Genomic DNA, 15,905 nt, shown 5'->3' with positions numbered 1-15,905 from the left:
CTAGAAATAAAAATAGCTATGCTCTTTTTGTGATTCAGTAGAGCCATTAAAATAATGAAAAAATTATTTCAGAAATTGTGCTAAATAATTGGTGTACAACTTAAAAAGAAAAAAATCTAATTTACACATTATTGCAGGTGTATTGAATATTCTAATAACTGAGGAGGAGATAGATCTGATTATTAAACATTTAAGACTGATTTGATAGTCTAAGCTGCTTAAGCTTTAGTGCCACAACATTTAAAAATACATATTCAACATATAAGATATAATGTGTGCATAGAAAAAAAATAGCCTGAAAACTAAATTAAAGAGGGACTTAGAAAAATGTTTTTTTGCCATTATAAAAAGTAGAATTCTAATATTTATAAAACTTTTGATAAAATTGATAAAACAAAAATGTGTAAAATCGAAATGGACAATAGGAAAAATAAATATATATTTTAATAATGTTTCATCTCCGGAGCTGTCAAGAATTTCTTAAAATTTACAAAAACTAAAATTTTGCAGCTGTAAAAATAGCAAAATTTAAAAATCTCTGCTATATTCAATGCTGTGTATATCTTAGGCACTTTTGTGTTCCAGGCACCTAGTATGATTTCAATCGCCTAATAGGCTCTCTATGACTATTTCTTGTGTAAATTAATAAAACTATAAGAAACATGTAGGAGAACTGACATGGCCATACATGGATAATGGTCACGTAAAATGATTTAGTATTGTTGGAAAGCAATATGACCATATATGTTCAAGAGACTTGCACTTTTTATACACTTTGATTCAGCTATCCTATTCTTCGGAATTATTAAGAGCAGAACTTCTATTTTCAGCATTATTTGTAAGAAGTAAAAATTAAAAATAACCTATATACATAAAATAGGTGAATGGTTAAATAGGTAGCGAAACCTGTGATAGTCGAACTCAAAGAGACTGCCTTGTTTTTCCAGGTCTTGCAAAATTTCTGCCTTTGACTGGGTGTAGTCTGACCACTTTCCTATGGCTCGTTTTAGTGGAAAATGTTTGAGTTTTCATTCTCTGACAGGTTTCTGCCGTACACAGGTTCCAGCATTCCTAACTTTTACTGTATTTGAATTTTCCTTCTCTGGCAGCTTTCCACCGTACACAGGTGCCAGGTTTGTAGGTTTTACTGTATTATAATATGAATTCAATTGAATGCCATGCATCCATGAACATTATAAAAGTAAAAGTATGTAGCTGTATGTTGTTATTGGGTACAATTAAGCCAATTCTCAATTTGGCACAGTGGTTTAAGAGCTTGGCAACTAACCATAAAGGTCAGAAGTTCCAATACACCATCCACTCCTTGGAAACCCTATGGGGCAGTTCTACTCTGTCCTATAGGGTTGCTATGAGTCGGAATGGACTCGATAGGGTTTTTTTTTGTTTATCTTTTGGTATATTACAAAGTAGAACTGCCCCATAGGGTTTTTTAGGCTGTAATCTTTACAGAAGCAGATCACCAGGTCTTTTTCTTCACGGAGCTACTGGGAGTGTTCCAACTGTCAACCTTTTGGTTAGCAGCCAAGCTCTCAACAATTGCCCCACCAAAGCTCCTTGTACCAAAATTCAAAACTGGTATTATAAAGACAAGAATTAAAATGGACACTTGAAATTAAACAAATGAAGTAAAAATAATTGATTTGTTTAATTGGTGGGATTGTGGGTAAATTATCACTATTTTATTCCTTCTTTGTTGTAATATTGCCTATTCAGAGTAAAAAAATAAAAAGCGTGCTTATAATTGTTGATGTGTCTGCATATATGTTTGCTTCTGTGTCTATATGTATTGAGAGGGAAAGGAGAGTAGCAGGCCTACATTAAGAGGTTATAATTGTTTATTTTCTCTTAATTTAAAAAAATGAACAAATGGTTTTAATTACTAAAAAGGTGCAGGAACTACATAAAGAGTTTCCCTAATGACGATGGTTATATTACATGGTCAATCTACACAGAAAAATTATTGTTGCTTTTCCTTAACACCACAAATTGAAGAAATTCAGTATTATGTAACATGTTACTTGTATATAATATTGTCCAGCCATCAACACCAGGACAAAAATGTTTTTTTCCTGGTGAATTCTCCACCCCACAATAACTTTCTGAAAGCTCCCTTCAGGGCCTCATTCCTCAGGCTGTAGATAATAGGGTTGAGTGCTGGTGGCATTACTGTGTAAAAGGTAGAAATCATAAGGTCAAAAGCAGTTGGAGAATCTGAAGTTGGTTTTAGAAACTCAAAGATACCTGTGGAGAGAAAAAATGAGACAACAAAGAGGTGGGGCAGGCAAGTAGAGAAGGCCTTGGATCGACCCTCAGCAGAGGATATTCTTAGAACTGTGGAGAAGATGTGGATATAGGAGAGAACAATGGAGGTGAAGCAGATGATTGCCATCACAGACATGAAAACAGCCACTCCAATCACTCCAAGGTAATCATTGGAGCAGGAGAGCTTTAGCAGTTGGGGGACGTCACAGAAGAACTGGTGAATTATTTTGGCCCTACAGAATGTGATAGAGAATGCACTTGCTGTGTACAAGGTTCCAGTGATGCTTCCACTTAGCCATACGGCTATCACAGCCCATTTACACTTACTAGGATCCATGATGACCTCGTAATGCAGTGGGAAGCAGATGGCTGCATAGCGGTCATAAGACATCACTGTGAGAATGGCCACCTCAGCCCAAGCCAAGGATGTGAAGAAGAAAACCTGGAGTACACACTGGCCGTGAGAAATATAGCCATCATCCATCAGAGAATTGTCAATAGACTGGGGGACCGTGACAGAAATGAAGGAGAGGTCCAGAAGGGAAAGCTGCTTCAAGAAGTAATACATTGGAGATTGAAGACGCTGGTCCAACGTGGTGATGGTGATAATGATGAGGTTACCTGCCAAAGTTAATAGGTACATCACCAAGAATAGCAAAGCATGTAAAATTTGTAGCTCACGAGTGTCAGAAAACCCCATGAGGAGAAATCCACTCATTGTGGTTATGTTTGCCATAATCATTTTGAAGATACCAATTGTGGTGGCAGCTGGAAGAAAAGAGGATATGGAAAATGCAGTAGAAAAATATTAAATTAAATTTTCATTCAGTCATTCATCATTGCTTCTTAAAACGATTATTTATTAAGTACCTGCTATGTATCAGCTGTGCCCTAGATGTTTGGAATCCAAACATGAAGCTTATAGTCTACACTAGTAAACTCGTAGTTATAGTTGAGACAAATGTGATAAAGTTACTGGTCCTGTCACAGAAAAATAGTTACATTTGCACCACTAAAAAACCCATCAACTTCCATTTCTACTAATGAAACTCCTTGCTTTGTTTTAAGTCAACAACAGAAAACACTGATTAGTTGTTGACTACAGCTTTCTGAAAATTGGATGTATTGCATTTCTGTATAGCACACTGCCCTATTTCAGCGGATGGAAGGGCCCTTTAGGGGAAGTATAGTACTGGGAATTGAAAAAAGGATTAGCTGTTGGACAGGGTAATCCCGATATTTCCTTCCTGCCAAATAATTCTGTTCTAGGGAGAGCCCTTGTAATTGTGGAGCCAAGGGTAAAATTGTGTAGCATGGTTGCCCTTCCAATTAACATCTTGTTTAGTGGAATCTCATTGAAATCAAGAGCAAAAACACTTTTGTAGAGGAAATACTTACATGCCATTCTCAGGTTCAGTGTCTAATTTCGTGAAGCATCTTCTGGTATCTAACTTAACTTTCTCTTTGAATCTTCATTTCATTCATCTTCTCTTCCTGTTACTTGCAACATAAAAAGAGAATCTCAAGAGGAATAAAGTGATATATATTTCTGAGGAAGGAGAAATCAAGTTCTGGTTTGTTGTCCAGTGTTTTGGGCTTCGTGGGAGGGAAATAAACAAGATGTCTCCCTTCATTAAGACACTCATCAGTATATGAGGGCTGATGAGTCACCACTTCATAAGGAGTTCCCCATATTCCTTTATTTTTCTTTCTTCCATCTGTGAGTTCTAGGCAACAATTGGAACAACTGCTGTATCAAAGTCTCTTTTATGGGCTTTTTTCTTGTATCTTATAATTCATCTTTTTAGAAATGATAACTGGGAGGATCCTAAATCTTGAGGCTAGCACTCCCTCCCCATTCCTTGTCATTTTGAGAGAGGCTTTAGTTGGTCAATTCAATAGCTCTCTCATTTGATTTATTTTTCTGATGTCTGATATCAGCCTCTCCTGCTGACACTCCAGACTTATTCTGCCTCCCGTACTTCTTCTCTTCCCTGAAGAATGAACTTGGCATTTGAGCATTTGTTTGTACATCCTACTGACTGACATGGGTCAGTGGTTTTAGATTTACAATAAAAACAGATATTAAATTAACTAAAATGTTAAAAACTTTTGTTTTCACTACCAATTTTAAAGTCTCTTTTCTCTTACTCTGTAAAAATGAATCATAAGGTTGATCTGTCTAGAATTCCCCCAACTTTATCCATTTCCATCAAAACCTCACACTAGATAATAGAAAGCAGGGGGAACTAGAGAGCAATTTTGGAGCAACTGTGTTGGAGCAATTACGTTGTTTCCAACATATTTCTCCCTTTCCATGTCTTGTTTGTTTGTCCTCTTTTTTCTTGATTTGGTAAAATGGTACGTAGCATTATTGTCCATACTTAATTTTTAAATTGGTTCATTAAATATTTTAATTTGCCAAATTTGCACAAGTAATTATCTTCTGATAGGGAAGTAAAAGACTAAACAATTTTAAGTGTTCATTTTTATGAGACAAACATCATGTTAGAAATCATCATTAGATACAATTTATTCAATCCACACAGACATTTTTATCTTCTAGGAGTTAAGCCCCATTTTCATGGGAAAAACTAAGACTCTGAGTATTTAAGTAACATAATTGAGATCTGGCCCCAAACACTTGGCCTTATAATTCATACTGCCAAGTTTCATCTAAAAATTTCTAAGTATTAATAAGAGGTGTACAGGAGCATTGGGGAAAGCCACAATTACACTGAAAACATATCCATCCAAGGCTCTATCTCTCACAGTGTTATCAGGAATTATTTGAAAAAGTGTTTCACAGTTGTTTTACTGAATACTTCTATAAACTCATAAAATATTACCATTTCTCAACTAACTGATTTTCCTTAAATGGCTCATTATCATAATACATTTATATAAATTTGGTGTTTAGACTTTGCTAATCTGCTCATTTTCAGGGAAGTTAGCTTACTTCCTTGTTAGAATTAACAGTCTTGCTTTTTCAAACTTAACTTGAAGAACATGGGGTTATGTCAGAGTTCCATAAAATATTTCCCTCTTTCCTTATCCAGGATTGGAAAACTCACCATAGCTGTTTTCGGTGTGTGGGTTGCTATCAAAGCTGATTACCAACTTCAAACCTTTCTCTCCCATAATCAGACAGATCTTTTTAAACATGCTATTTCCCTCGAGAACTCAGGTTTTTTTTTTTTTTTTTTTTTTTGTCGTCTATCATAATGGAAGCCTGAACTGAATGATAGAGATATTTTATTTTCTCTACTCCTCTGGCACTAAGACCAATGCAACTAAAATTCACACTCTGATTTCTATAAAACAATAACAATTAACAGTTTGTAATATTTAATTCCAATAATTTTTCAAGACATAACCCATTATGAGTCGAGTTTATTTCTCCTTATATACCACCTCACGCTCCTTTTCCTACTTCCCTGTTCCCCCAAAAGGCCCACACTTGAAATTCCCAAGGTCATGTTTTTCCTTTTCTCATCTAAAAACTCCCTTGGTAATGACATTGTCTCAAAGTAGTTTTAGCAATTTACACCTCCATCGACTTTGTGTAAGAGTTGTCATAGATTTACATATTTACCTAACTTGATATTCCTCTGACAATAAGTATAGGTGTGAAATAATGGCACATTGTAGTTTTATTTTTTCCATTTTATTAAAAATATTTTATTTTTATTCATGTGTTTATTGACCATGTTGGGCTTGTTTATAAATTTTTGCTCATTTTCATTTGAATCATTTTCTTTTTCCCATGACTTGTAGGAATTATTTGTATTTTTAGAATACTATTCTAAATCTTGTCACTTATGGGAGTAACAAACATTCTTGCCATTCTATAGCTTTATTTTTCACTCATTTTATGATTTTCTTTGTTGTACAAAGATTCTAATTGTAGTTTGTGGAATTTATTAAAATAAGTATTTTCCTTTACGATAAAGACATTTTATGTCTTTTGTTAAGAAATCCTTTCCTATTCCCATGGATATAAAGATGTCCTTGGAGTAATTTTTAAGAGCTTTGAAGTTTTGATTTTAATATTTAAATCTTTGATCTAACTGGAATTGATTTTTCGATATGAAGTTAGGTAAGTTTCGATCTATTTATTTTTCTTTCTTCAGTATGGATAACTAATTGTCCCAGTACAATTTACTGATCTAGAATTCCTGTGTATGTGAGAATCTCTCCTGGGCCCTCTGTTCTCTTCTGCTGATCTACCTGACTATCCCTGTGTTGATACAACAAAAAAGAAAAAAAACCCAAACCCAAACCCGTTGCCGTCCAGTCTACTCCAACTCACAGTGACCCTGTAAGAGAGTAGAACTGCCGCATAGAGTTTCCAAGGAGCCGCTGGTGGATTTGAGCTGCCGATCTTTTGGTTAGCACCCGAGTTCTTAACCACTGTGCCACCAAGGCTCCCTGTGTTAATATAACATAGTCTTAATTACTATGCATTATAGGTTTCGCTATCTAGGACAAGTCCTTCCATTTTGTTGCTCTTCTTCGAATGTTTCTTGGTTATCTTGCACTCTTTCACTTCTCTATAAATTTTAGAGTCATATCAAATTCTAAAAACAAAGAAAGTTTTTTATAGAATGAGAATTGCATTGACTCTACGTGTCAATAAAGGAAAAATTAACTTACTAAAGATATTATCTCCCCAACCATTATCAAGGTAAATGTCCATATTATTTTAATATTTTTTTCAGAAAAGTTTTACAATATTTTCTGTAAAGTTCTTTCTATGCTTCATTATATTTATTTCTGGACGTTTTTATTTTGGTACCTGTTAAATCAAACCCATTGCCATGAATTGATTCCAACTCATGGAGACCCTATAGGACAGAGTAGAGCTGCCCCACAGGGTTTCCAAGGAGCCACTGGTGTATTTGAACTGCCAAACTTTTGGCTAGCAGCCAAAGCTCTTAACCAATGCGCCAGCAGGGCCCCTTTACCTTGGTAATTATTAAAAATTGTATTTTCTAAATCATATTTGCACTCTCTGCTTTTCTGGTGTGTAGAAATAAGTTTTTATATTTGAGCCAAGAAATTTGCTAAAGTATCTTGGTTTTCTAATGCTTTTTCTGTTGGTTCTTGGAGATTTTTCTACGTAGGCAAATATATCTTCTGTGATTAATGAAAGTTTTTTTTTTTTTACTTCTATTCAAATTTCTGTATATTTTCTTTACTTTCCTTGTCTTAGTGCACTGACATTGGACTTCATCAAAATTAAAAAAATATATTTTGTTCTGCAGAAAACTCCCCCTCCCGAGATAAAAAATAAAAAGGCAAGCCCCAGGAAGTTGGGGAAAATATTTGTAATACTTATATATCCGAAAAAAGACTGAATCCAGAGTATATTGATATATATATAGATATACACACATACACATATAAGTCTTACAACTCAATAATATAAAGACCTACAACCCACTTAAAAATGGGCAAAGGATTTAAACAAACACTTCAGAAATGAAAGTATATAAACAGATCATAAGCCCATGAAAAGATGCTCAATTTCATTAATCATTATGGAAATGCAAACTAAAACCATATTGACATACCACTATATACATGTTCTATCAAACCAAAAGTTAAAAATACTGACAATACCAAGTGTTTGTGTGAACGTGGAGCATCTGGGACTCTTATGTACTACTGGTGCATTTTTTTATGAAATGTAATATTGAGCAAACACTTTGAAAATCAGTCTGATAGTTGTTTTTTTTAATTAAACAAACACCTACCATATAAACCCAGCTATTCTAGTACTAAAAAGGAGCCTGGTGGCACAGTGATTAAGCACTCAGCTACTAACCGAAAGGTCAGCAGTTTGAGCCTACCAGCCGCTCTGTAGTAGAAAGATGTGACCATCTGCTTCTGTAAAGATTTACAGTCTTAGGAACCCTGCGAGGCAGTTCTACTCTGTCACATAGGGTTACTATGAGTTGGAGTCGACTCGACGGCAATGGGTGTTTGGTATTTCAGTCCTAAGATTTATCAAAAAAGTAAAATGTGTCAACAAAATGACTTGTATACAATTATTCCTAGAAAGCTTTATTTACGGTAGCCCCAAACTAGAAACAACCCAATTGTTCAGAAACTAGTGCATAAATAAACAAAATGTGATATATCTATATAATGGAATACAATTCAACAATAAAAGAGAATCCAGCTATAAATCAATCTCAAAACTGTTATGCTCAGCAAAAGAAGCTCGACACCAAAGACTGCATATGATTTAATTTATATAAAATTCTAGAAAAGGCAAACTAATATATAGTGGCAAAAAGCAGATTAGTAGTTTTGGGGGCAAGGAACAGAGGAACCAAAAGAAACAAGAATCTTCGGAGATAAAGAAAATGTTCAGTATCTTGATTGTGAGTGGTGGTTTAATCAGTATGTATAATTGCCAGTGGAGCAGTGGTTAACAGCTCAGCTGCTAACCAAAAGGTCAGCAATTTGAATCCACCAGCCACTCCTTGGAAACCCTATAGGGCAGTTCTACTCTGTCCTACAGGGTCACTGGGAGTCAGAATGACTCGATGGCAACAGGTTTGGGTTTTTGGGTTTATGGACTTTAAATGGATACAATATGCTATATGTAAATTTTACCATAATAATAAAGTTGATGAAAATGCAAAAGAAAGAGAAAAAAAAAGTTGGTATTGTATTCAAAATAAAAGTTATATTTCATTAAAAATAGAAGGTTTGTGGAAACCAGTTACTAGGCTGTTTCAATAGACCGGTCCAAGATAATGTTAGGCTGGACCAAAAAGATGACAGTAGAAATGAAAGATATAATCAATAGAACTGATTGACTGGATGGGGGAGTTGAGTAAAAGGGAATACTCAGGGATCTGACCTCAACAGCAGGTGGACAGAAGAGCTATTTACTGAGATGAGAAAGTTTGGATGAACAAATAAATGAACAAGGGAACAAAGAATGAATTGAGAAACTGCCCATGATAACTTGATCATTGATGTGCTTGACTTCCTAAGAAGAATCTGCCAATCATTTGCAAACATTTCATTCCTTGTCAATTGGCAATCTCTAGATGACATATTTGGTTGAATAAAGACTTCCTTTATAAATAGTGCATCTTATTTATCCGAGGGTATTGGTGAGGCTCCAAGAATAGTTTCCCTCTTAAACCTAGCTCTAAATTATCTCACTCAAATAAACAAGAAATTTTACAATGTTAATTCTCTTTGTTTAGTACTATTTTTTCTCTTTCCCTTGAGAATTTAAAAATCCTTTCTGTGAGATAAAAACACTCTGTAACCAAAATTTAATATTAACACAGTCCATGGAATTTTTACTGCTTTAAAGGAGATAAAGCATAAGATCATTGTGCACCCAGGGAGATGCAAGTATCTATGGAACAAATGTAGGAGAAGGGAGAAGGAAGAAAAGTCAATTCTACTACTAGGCGTGTGTTCTAAGGAGCTTATCACACATGTGCACAAATAAGTGTATGGACTAAGAAGTTCATCAAAGTATTGTTTAGAATAATGACAATGGAAAGGAAAATATTCTAAATGGGTGTAATACACACCCATTACAATTATTTTACATTTTCATGTAGAAACATGCTTATGACATTATTTCAGAACAAAAGAGTTCAGTAATCATTATGTACAGTAAGATATAATATTTACATAGGCATGTGCATGAATAGAAAAATACCTAGAAGAGCATTCATAAATAGCATACTATCAGTTGCAATGGATTTATGTTTTACTTTTAATTATGTCTTTGTTTAGCTGCATTTTGGAATTTTATGCAAATAACATGTAACCTCTTTACGTTTTATATATATATATATATATATATATATATATATATCTCATAGCAACTCGTAGGGACCCTACAGAACACAGTAGAACTGCCCCATAGGGTTTCCAAGCAGCGACTGGTGGAGTCAAACTGCCGACCTTTTGGTTAGCAGTCGTAGCTCTTAACCAATATGGCCGCCAGGGTTTCCTGAAGAGCCAAGGGGGTGGTATATATAAGGTCGCTATGAGTCTGAATCGACTGGATGGGAACGGGTTTGGTTTTATATATATATATGTGAAGAAAGGAACTGTTGTTTACCAAGTTCCAGGCCGGCAAAACATGGCACTAATGAAGTTTTTGTCATCAATTCCAATCGTATACTGGAAGAGAAGAAATTCAAGACTAAACAAACACTCATTTATGTTATAGACAGACCAGACCTATTAATCTAAAATGCTCTATTAAATATAACCCACAATTACTGAACACCTGCTCATTCCCATTGTTATTAGAGCGTATAGTTTAACTTACCTCAGTGGAAAAAACTTGAAAACATTTTGTGAAATAAGTCAGATACAAAGGGCAGATATTATGCGATTCCACACACAGGAAATATCTGGGGCAGGCAAATACATAGAGACAAAAGTTTATTAGTGGTTGCCAGGGGCTGGGAGGAGCCCTGCTGGTGCCATGGTTAAGAGCTGGGCTGCTAACCAAAAGGTCAGCAGTTTGAATCCACCAGCTACTTCTTGGAAACCCTATGGGACAGTTCTACCCTGTCCTACAGGGTTGCTGTGAGTTGGAATTGACTCGATGGGCAATGAGTTTTTGGTAGGGGCTGTGAGGAGGGGGGAATGAGGAGTTCTTGTTTAAGGAGTACTGAGTTTCTGTTTAGAGTGATAAAAAAAATTTTTGGAACTAGATAATGGTGATTGTTGCACAACATTGTGAATAATAGAATTAATATCACTGAATTGTATGCTGGAAAATGATTAAATTGCAATTTTTTTAATATTTTACCACAATATTTTTTTTAAAAAAATTGAAGGCAGTGGTTTAATTTTGTCCGTTTGTAAACTATGAGTCTTTCTTGAAGGAATTTGTAGCATTACCCAAAGATGAGTCAGATCTTAATATCCACAAGACTTGTGACTTGTTATCTTACACAATCATAGGTTTTATGTCTTCATGTGCCAATCATTGTTGTATTTTATGGACTCAGGAGATACCCACTCCCCCCCCACCCCAACTCTGTAAAAACATCTTGTCAAGCTGTTCTACAGATCAGGAAAGGAATTTAATTAGTTCAAAAGTCTCCATTAACGGAAAAGCACATGCCTGACAGCTATCTCATTAGTAGATTATAATAGTATATGCTTGTTTTTAGATATGATGCACACACACTCATATCTGGGTAAAAAAAATTGCAATGAATAGAGGTAAATAAACAAGCTTTGAGTCAGATAAATGTTAGTTTGAATCATAGCTTTACCACTTTTTATTTGAGAAATCTCAGGAAAATGAATTCATCTCTCCTAAATTCAGTGTCCTCATTGGTGAAATAGTTACAATGTGGCATAGCAAGAAGAGTTTTTTGCTAGAGTTAGAAGTAAAATGTGTGTAAAACACCTGACGTTTAGCAGGGATTGAATAAATTGTGGAAATAGCTATTATAATACTTAATATGAAAGGAAACTTAATATGGGTAGGAAACTAGGAGGCCCACTAGAAATCACATGCCTTCATCACGGATATACTCACACATTAACACAGTCGTCCTCACCTGAGCCTATTTGTTAAAGCCAACTATAAATTATGCTAGCCAGCCAGCAAACTAATTGCAATTTCCCTTTTATTTCAGAAAAATTCCCAAAAGTTGTCTTAAAAAGACATTTTAATTGGAGGGAAAATGTCCAACATCCTTAAAAGCATAACATCTTTAATTTTGAAAAAATTGAGAATTTGAGAAGAATAGAAAAATTGGAAGAGAGTTCTGGGAAGAAATCAGATTCACTCCTTTAAAAATCTAAAACATATTAACAATACCTTTTATTTATATGGTTCTTTAGAGTTTAAAAATGGCTTTTAAATCCATCTTTCTCTGAGCAAATTCTTCTTTTGACAGCACTTTCCTCAGAGCTGCGTTCATGGCTTCATTCCGTAAACTGTAGATGACTGGATTGAGTGTTGGAGGTATTACAGTATAGAATATGGAGAACATGAGGTCCATAGCTGATAGAGAATCAGAGGGTGGCCTTAGAAACTCAAAGCCTGCAGCTAAGAGGAAGAAAGTAACCACAAATAGATGAGGTAGGCAGGTGGAGAAGACCTTGGTCCGTCCCTCAGTGGAAGGAATTCTCAGCACAGTGGAGAAGATGCGAATGTAGGAGAGCACAATGGAGATCAAGCAGATAAATGCTGTCGAAGTTGTGAATGCAGCCACTGCAATCTCATTAATGAAATCGTAAGAGCAGGATAGTTTCAGCATCTGAGGAACATCACAGAAGAACTGATGTATGACTCGGTCCCCACAGAGAGGTATGGAGAAGTTAACAGCTGTGTGCATGAGCCCAGAAAGGCCACCTGCAAACCACACGGCTATCACTGCACGCCTACAAGCACTGGGATGCATAATGATTTCGTAGTTCAGTGGTTGACAGATGGCCGCATACCGGTCATAAGACATCACTGTGAGAATGGTAATTTCTGATGAGGCCAGAGCTATGAAAAAGAAAACTTGAAGAATGCACTGACCAAGGGAAATGTAACCATTGTCCATAAGTGAGTTTGCAATGGACTGGGGGATGGTGACAGAGATGAAGCAGACGTCCAGAAGGGAGAGGTGCTTCAAGAAGTAATACATGGGGGAATGAAGACGATGGTCCAAGATAATGATGGTGATAATGAGGAGATTGCCTGTCAAGGCCAGCAGATATGTCACCAAAAATAGCAGTGCATGTAAAATCTCAAATTTACGGTCATTAGAAAACCCCACGAGAAGGAATCCATTCACTGAGGTCAAGTTGGCCTTGATCATTTTTAAGACTAGTATGATTCTGTTTAGGAAGCTAAAGAATCATAGGGAAAGAATGTATGATGCTTAATATATCTGTATGTCAAATAACTCAGTGTCCTCAGTAATCAGTTGAGAAAAATTTTAACCATTATTCAAAATGTTGTTGTTATTTGCCATGAAGTCTATTCAGACTCATGGCAACCCCATGTGTGCAGAGTAGAACTGCTCCATAGGATGTTCAAGGCTGTGACCTTTCAGAAGCAGATCACCATGCCTGTCTTCTCAGGCACCTCTGGGTGAGTTTGAACCTCCAACCTTTCTGTTAGTAGTTGAGTACTTAACCATTCAACAACTCCCCATAGATTAAAAAAAAATCATGATAATTTTCTGGATCAGAGTTTGGATTGTCAAAGGTGGAAAAATTGACAGAGATGATGAAGTCTTTACTCTCAAGTAACTCGGTGAAAATGATTCTGATATACCGGTATCATTATTACTTCTTATGTTTGGTAACTTAGTAGTACACTGGAGTCCCTTGGTGGCACAAACAGTTAAGTGCTCCACTACTAAACGAAAGGTTGGCAGTTCAAACTGCCTAGAGGCACCTGGGAAGACAGGCCTGGCAATGTTTTTCCAAGAGGTCATAGCTTTCAAAACCCTATGGAGTAAAGTTCTACTCTGCACACATGGAGTTTCCATGAGTTGGAATCGACTTGAAGGCAAAAAAAAAAGAGTATTACCCTAAGTATCGCATTGATGTAATACACTTTGGTATTGCACTAAAGCTTCCTTTGCTAACCATCTAAAATTAAGTCTTTGATAAACCAAAATTCATTGCTGTCAAGTTGATTCCGACTCATAGCAACCCTATAGGACTGAGTAGAACTGCCCCATAGGATTTCCAAGCAATGACTGGTGGATGCAAACTGTCGACCTTTTGGTTAGCAGCTAAGCTCTTAACCACTGTGCTACCATGGTTCCTAAGTCTTTGATACTACCTTTTAAATGAATCTAGGAAAAGAGCTGACGCAAGCCTAGGGGAGTTGTTAATGCTAAGGATAATCGTATTCTTTACCTTAATAGGCTTTTAACATTTTCCAAAGATGAAATTTGGTTGGAATGGACTTCTTAGGGCAAGCTTGAAGAGTGAAATAAGTCTCAAAGTTGTAACATGTAGATGCCATTGAAACTTCAGGAAACAACTTGTAACTGATAATATGTTGTCCTCAGAGAACATCATTTAATTTTCAAGACACTTGAAATGACTTTGGGTTGGACATTTTCAATCAAATTTATTTTTAGCAAATAATAAAATTTTCTAAAATGTACTGAGTTCCTACTATGTGCTAGACAGAATGCTAGGTGGTAAACAAGAATAAATATTCTTTCTTCCTTTTCTCTAGGACTTGAAATACATTAAATAGTAAATGCCCATTCCTTAAACTAAACAAACCTACCAAAAAAAAAAAAAAAGCAGATATAACAGAATTATTAGGGAGGTTGGTGGGTGTTACTTTTTCTACTTTATTTTAAATGTGCTATTGTGGAATCATAGACTCAACTCTGTATATCAGAATCACTGAGCTAACTGATTTTTACTTCTTTGTAAAAAATTCACCAATTTGTTGAAAAGTCAATTAGTATTGTTTTCACTGTTTCTTGACTGCGAAGACTATGCCTTCATCATTTCTGTCCGTTCCTTTGACGATAGTATCTAACATATAAAACCAAAAAACCAAACCAGTTGCCACTAGTCAATTACAACTCATGGGAAGCCCGTGTGTGTCAGATTAGAACTGTGTTCCACAAGGCTTTCGATGGCTGATTTTTCAGAAGTAGATTTTCGGGTCTTTCTTTCGAGGTGCCTGAGTGGACTTGAACCTCGATTCTTAACCATTTGCACCATCCTTAACTATTTGCACCATCTAACATATAAGCACTACGTTTAACTGAGTATATACACAACTGATTTCAATTCTGTATAGACAAATAGTTATCAGGTAATTTTTAGTTACTCCATTAGATATTGTGGTTTGTTCTACTTACTCACATCTAACCAGTGGGAGTAAGGAACCCTGGTTAAAGCACTAGGCTGCTTGCTAACCTAAAGGTCAGGGGTTTGAACCCACCAGGTGCTCTGTGGGAGAAAGATGTGGCAGTCTGCTTCCATAATGATTTACAGCCTTAGAAACCCTTTGGGGCAGTTCTACTCTGTCCTATACGGTTGCTATGAGTAAGACTCGGCTCTATGGCAATGTTTTTCTTTTTCTTTTTGGTATAGGATGGGAAATGGGTGAAGATCTCTTGAGCTAGCATCTCTGTTTTTGTTATAATTTATTTTGAGAATTCACTGAAACAAATTTTTTAGGAGACCCATTTTCTCCAAAAGGAACAGTCCCAGGACTGGAAGAGCCCTTAATCCAGCCCCTATGGTCCCAAACCCCGGCTTCACTGAGTGTGGCAGCAGGGATCAGAGGGAGGCAGGGCTTCTTATCTTCAAAGGGCTTCTGTAGCCTTCTTGCTCCTACCCTTTTCCTGTTCCTTCTGCAAATATAACTGAATCGCCATGGCTACCAAGCCTAATGCTTGGTTTATCTTGCCCCCAGTATTAGATAATAGCTTTGGAACTTAAAATAAAAGAAATATATGAAAGCAATCGCATTATATTTTAAAATGTATTGTTACTGGATTGAAAATCAAAGTCATTACTTACATTTTCCATTTATAATACACATTATTAGTGTAATTTGGACAAGAAATCTCCATCTTTTAGCCTCTATATTAAGGTTTCTTCATAAGAGAAAGGAGGAGGAA

General features: G+C 35.9%; 2 protein-coding genes across 2 annotated transcripts; both read right to left on the bottom strand.

Annotated features, from left to right (window-relative positions):
* Window positions 1-2,062: 2,062 nt before the first annotated feature.
* Window positions 2,063-3,025, bottom strand: LOC101342883 (olfactory receptor 14J1-like). Its single transcript, XM_004387130.2, has one exon. The coding sequence runs from the start codon at window positions 3,023-3,025 to the stop codon at window positions 2,063-2,065; it is 963 nt and encodes a 320-aa protein (XP_004387187.1).
* A 9,036-nt stretch (window positions 3,026-12,061) lies between these two features.
* LOC101348213 (olfactory receptor 14J1) lies at window positions 12,062-13,161 on the bottom strand. Its single transcript, XM_004387093.3, has one exon. It carries the CDS (start codon window positions 13,110-13,112, stop codon window positions 12,141-12,143), a length of 972 nt encoding a protein of 323 aa, XP_004387150.1. The 5' UTR covers window positions 13,113-13,161; the 3' UTR covers window positions 12,062-12,140.
* Between the last annotated feature and the right edge of the window lie 2,744 nt (window positions 13,162-15,905).

Source organism: Trichechus manatus, unplaced genomic scaffold (assembly GCF_000243295.1).
Source record: "Trichechus manatus latirostris isolate Lorelei unplaced genomic scaffold, TriManLat1.0 scaffold00180, whole genome shotgun sequence".
In the NCBI taxonomy this organism is placed as follows: domain Eukaryota; kingdom Metazoa; phylum Chordata; class Mammalia; order Sirenia; family Trichechidae; genus Trichechus; species Trichechus manatus.
The sequence above is the reverse complement of the archived record's forward strand: the minus strand, read 5'-3'. Positions and strand labels throughout refer to the sequence as shown.